Here is a 5,018-nt window from a genome sequence, read left to right as displayed (position 1 = left end):
GGATAAGCAGACAGGTCAGGTTTTACCAGTTCTTAGATACTCTTGGAATGATTAATATGCCTGTGTGTAGAGTTAAGTAGGTGATAATAAACAATGAGATATAAACGATGAAGGCATAGATACCAGGCTTATTGTGCTTTTAGTTATCTTGTGTGTCCGGGTGAGAAATCAATGCTTATCAGCAAAAGCAGTGTCTAAGTACCTGTTCTAATAATGTTTCTTAAAACTTCCGTTATTGACTTTAAGTTGAAACATAATTGTGACTCATATTGTTTTCCTTCTTTCAGCATTATCTGCATACCAGAGGTACTACAGTTTACAGTCTGACTACTGGAAGGTTAGTGTACATTTGTATGCTTGTTTCCTGTTTTGTTGGCAGATTATTGTTGGTTATACTAAAAAATAAAGTTCTTGTGAGTTTTTGTTAATTCCTTGAAAATATCCTGTAGAAAAGAGATTAGATAGGAAAGAGAAATCAGTAGTTTTTTGTTGTTTATTTTTATTTTTTGGTTTTTGAGACACAGGGTCTTACTATATAGTCCTGGCTGCCTTGGAACTTGCTATGTAGACCACGCTGACCTCAAAAGCACAGAGACCCGCCTATCTATGCCTTCACTGGGATTAAAGGCATGTGCCGCCACGCCTGGCCTAGTAGTATTTCATTGTCTTATATTAGTCACTTTTATTTTATTTAAAAAGATTAGATTCCTTACATATTTTACTGGCTTAATTGATTCTAAGTGAAATAAGTGAAAGTCAAACTCATCCAACTAATAGCCCTCAACTCTCAAGTACACGTATTTCTGGTGTGTGCCACTGTGTCCAGTTTATATGGTGCTGGGATTGAACCCAGGGCCTTATTTGGCAAGCAGTTTGCCAACTGAGCTATATTCCCAACCCTCTGTTCATATATTTATTGTCCATTTATATTTCTTCTTTTTGAGTTTTGTGTGTTTAGCTAATTTTCCCACTTTTTTGATTGTTTTGTGTTTTGTTTTGTTTTTTTTTTTTGGTGAGGCAGGGTCTCCCTTGTTCCAGCTGGCCTGGAGCTCAGTGTGTAGACCAGGCTGACCTTGAACTCAGAGAGATCCGCCTGCTTCTGCCTCCCAAGTGCTGAGATTAAAGGCATGTACCAGTATGCCCAACTGATTTTTCCCACTTAAAATTATTTATTATTTTTATTTTATGTATATGAGTGTATTGCCTGCATGTATATAAGTGCACCAGTGTTGTGCAGTGCTGGAGAGAAGGTCAGAAGAAGGCATTGGATCCCTTGGAAATGGAGTTATGGACAGTTAGGTGATGTGGGCACTGGGATTTGAACCTCCCGTCCTCTGCAAGAGCAGTCAGTGCGCTTAACTGATGAGACATCTCTTTAGCCCTAATTTTCCCATTTTTAAATTGTATTGCATGCTGTTTGGCTAAGACTGTTGAGATCCCTTATATATTTTGGTTATTAGTCATTGTTCAAATGATTAATGGGCATTTTTTTACCCATTTTCTTAGGTTGTTTTGTCATTTTCCTTAATTCTTTTGCCGTGCAGATGCTTTTTAGTTTGATGTTATCTCATTTGTCTTTTTTGGATTTTATTTACCTGTACCTTTGAGATTCAGTCTCTAAAATCATTGCCTATACTTTTGCTATTGTCCACACTAGTGTTTCTCCTAGGTTTACCTCTAACTCTGTATAAAAATCAACTCAAAATGGAACAAAGGCCTAAATTTAAAACCTGATATCATGAAGATAATAGAAAAATAAACCTAGGAGAAACACATTGAGGTGGTATGTTTTCATAATAAATTAAGAATATAGAAAAGCAAAACAAGGACTAGAGTCAGTGGTTAAGAGCTCTTGCTGCTCTTCCAGAGGACCTGAGTTCTGTTCCTAGCACCCATGTTGGGTGTTTCATAACCACCTGTAACTCCAGCTTCAGGTTATCTGATGCCCACTCCTGGCCTCCACAGATACCCACACATATAGGACAGACACAGAGAGACACACATATAAGTATATCTAAAGGAAATATATAAAACAGGAAAAGCAGTGGACTGGAGTTATGGCTCAGTAGTTAAGAGCACTGGCTGTTCTTGCAGAAAACCTGAGTTCAAATCCCAGCACCCACATGGCAGCTAACAGAACTCCAGTTCCAGGAGATTGGACACCCTCTTCTGTCCTCCGTGGGCATATGCATCTGATTAAAAATTTAAAAATTTCTTTAAAAAATAAAAGAAAAAGCAAAACAAAAACAGTTTCTTCTTATTCTCACAACACAGAACATTTCTTTGTACCAAAAGTTTGAGCTTTCCCCCTACATAACTGAGAAAGCAATCAGCCAGCTTTTAGTTTTATTTCTGACACAGTCTCACTGAAGACACTGGTTGATGACTTGGAGCCACTATATCTGCCCTCTCTTCTCCATACCTTCCCCATCCCCATGCTTTTTACTAGTCTGGGCTTTCAGAAAGCCTGAATACATGCTGTAAATTGGGGTCCCCTTGATCACTTCCCCAAGTTCAGTTAATTTGTGAGAACAGCTCACAGATCTTGGAAAACACATTTCATTGTTCACGTTTAAAAAAAAAATATTTATTTTATGTGCATGAGTGTATTCCCTGTATTCATGTATTTAAGTGTACCTGTTTCCTGCAATGCCCCTGGAGGTCAAGAGAGGGTGTCCCCTGGAACTGAAGTTAATGGATGTTAATTAGCCGCCAAATAGGTGCTGGGAATCAATCCTTGTTCTCTGAAAGAGCAGCCACTGCTGTTAACTGCTGAGCCATCTCTCCAGTTCCTCATTGTTCATTTTAAGAGATATTTTAAAGAATGCAGATGGAAGAGATATGAAGAGTGAGGTTATATGGGAAGAAGAGAATTTAGAACTTTCATGCCCTCTAAGGATATGCCACCTTGCAGTATCATCTGTATGTTCAACTCTTTAGAAGTGTTCTGAACCCAGACTTTTTGTTTGTAAGGAAGCCTTATTATGTAGGTGTGATCAATTTTAAATCATTGGCTAATGGTGGGTATTTTAACTTTCAGCTCCTCTTCTCTCTCCTGCTATTGGGGGTAGGGTAATCTTCTAATCATCCTGGTTTTTCCTGTGACCATCCCCCATTCTGAAACTAGCTACCAGTATCTATCTCATCAGCATAGAAAAGACCCTTTTACAACTCGGGAAATTCCAGGAATTTTAGGGGCTATTTTTTCAGAAAGGAAATGAAGACCAGATTTATAATCCAGTATTAAAATTGGGTAGAGAATTTCGTGAAATTAGTGTAAGAAACATTAAGTATCAGTCTTTTCTGTCAAACACTGTAAAACTTTGGTTTAGAACAAGGAATTCAAATCTTTTAATCCCCCATCCCGAAAAACTTTTGTTTATATAGAAAAACCCTTGCTGCATTCCTGGAACCTGATGGTCTGCCACCACTGAGCTCTTTAATTCCCCCAACTCTTAACCCCTCTCCTTCATTTCCTTTATACCAGTCCTTTTAAAACTAGCCAACCATGAGGGCTGGAGAGATGGCTCATCAGTTAAGAACACTGGCTGTTCTTGCAGAAGACACAGGTTTGAATCCCAGCACCCACACGGCAGCTAACAACTGTCTGTAACTCCAGTTCCAGGGGATCTGACAGCCTCGTCTGTTCTCCTTGGGCATTGCATGACATGGGTGCACTTACATACATGCAAGCAGTACAAGTATACGCATAAAATAAAAATAAAATAAAATATTAAAAAAACAACAAAAAACTAGCCAACTACTAAAACTGTGTGGTCAGATCCCAGCCAGTGGGGAAAAAGATACGACACTATTGCTTTAGGTTTAAAAAGCTATCAGACTTTGTGGTTGGTGTGCCTGCTTGATCTGAATGACATAATACACACTGAGGTAAATAAAATCTGCCTCGAGGAGTTACTTTCTGTTTTCCACGTTTTTATGTGCCATATCAGTGGGGTCCTTGGACCTCAGATTTTATTGCTAACATATATTAAGATATTGGGCTGTTTAAGTTTTTAATTGTTAACTTAACACAGCCTATAATCACTCAAGAGAGTCTTAACTGAGGAAATTTCTGGATCAGGTTGGCCTGTGGGCTTGTCTGTGGGGGGATTGTCTTGACTGCTAATTGGTATGGGAAAACTGAGTTTCATGTGGGTGGCACCATTCCTGGGCAGGAGATCCTGAACTGTGTAGGAGTGGAGAAATGAGGTGAGCTCAGACAAGCAAGCATGCATGCATTAATTCTCTCTGCTTCTGACTCTGACTGTGACTAGCAATTTCAAGCTCCTTCCCCTGTCATTTCTCTGCAATTATGGACTGAAACTTAGAATTGTAAGCCAAATAAACCCTTTCTCCCCTCAGTTATTGTTTGTCCAGGTATTATCACAATAACAGAAATGGAACTGGACAGATACTATGGAATTTCGTTTATTAAAAAGTGTTTGCTAGATAACTTCAGTTGTCAAACTGACACACCCAAGAAGCAGAAACCTCAATTGAGACATTGCTTCCATCTGTTTGTCCTGTGGCCATATCTGTGAGTCATTTTCTTAGTTGCTGGTTGATGATCGAGGGCCTAGTCCATTGTGGGTAATGCAACCCCTAGGCAGGTGGTCCTAGGTTGTATAAGAAAGCTGGCTTCACACTGGCCAGTAAGCAGCTTTCCTCCATGGTCTGTACTTTAGCTCTTGCCTCCAGATTTCTACCCTGCTTAAGTTCCTGCCTTGGCTTCCCTCAAGAATGAGTTGTAATCGTGATATGTGAACCCTTTCCTCCCCAAGTTGGTTTTGATTAGTGTTTTATCATAGCAGTAGAAAACTAGGACAATGTGTTTATATAGTGAATTACATTGCTTGATTTTTCAGATGGTTCTTGAATAAACCCCACCTAGATGGATTATTTTTTTTATATAGTTTGCTTTTATTTGCTAATTATTTAATCTGTTTTGTTTTTTTTTTTTCTTTTTTGGGGGGGTCTTTTTGAGACAGGGTCTCTCTGTAGCCCCAGTTGGCCTG

The 5,018-nt window shown here is 39.0% G+C and overlaps 1 protein-coding gene across 1 annotated transcript in view; it reads left to right on the top strand.

The window, feature by feature from the left end:
* LOC103740770 (lysine-specific demethylase 6A-like) overlaps positions 1–5,018 on the top strand; it is a 145,080-nt gene that overhangs the window by 84,526 nt on the left and 55,536 nt on the right. The window contains exon 4 of the mRNA XM_008841449.3: positions 288–337. Within this exon, the coding sequence (XP_008839671.2) occupies positions 288–337 (50 nt within the window). The remainder of the gene's footprint in view (positions 1–287; positions 338–5,018) is intronic.

Source organism: Nannospalax galili, unplaced genomic scaffold (assembly GCF_000622305.1).
Source record: "Nannospalax galili isolate Female #2095 unplaced genomic scaffold, S.galili_v1.0 scaffold3181, whole genome shotgun sequence".
Lineage (NCBI taxonomy): Eukaryota > Metazoa > Chordata > Mammalia > Rodentia > Spalacidae > Nannospalax > Nannospalax galili.
Note: the sequence above shows the minus strand (reverse complement) of the source record. Positions and strands in the feature narration are given on the sequence as shown.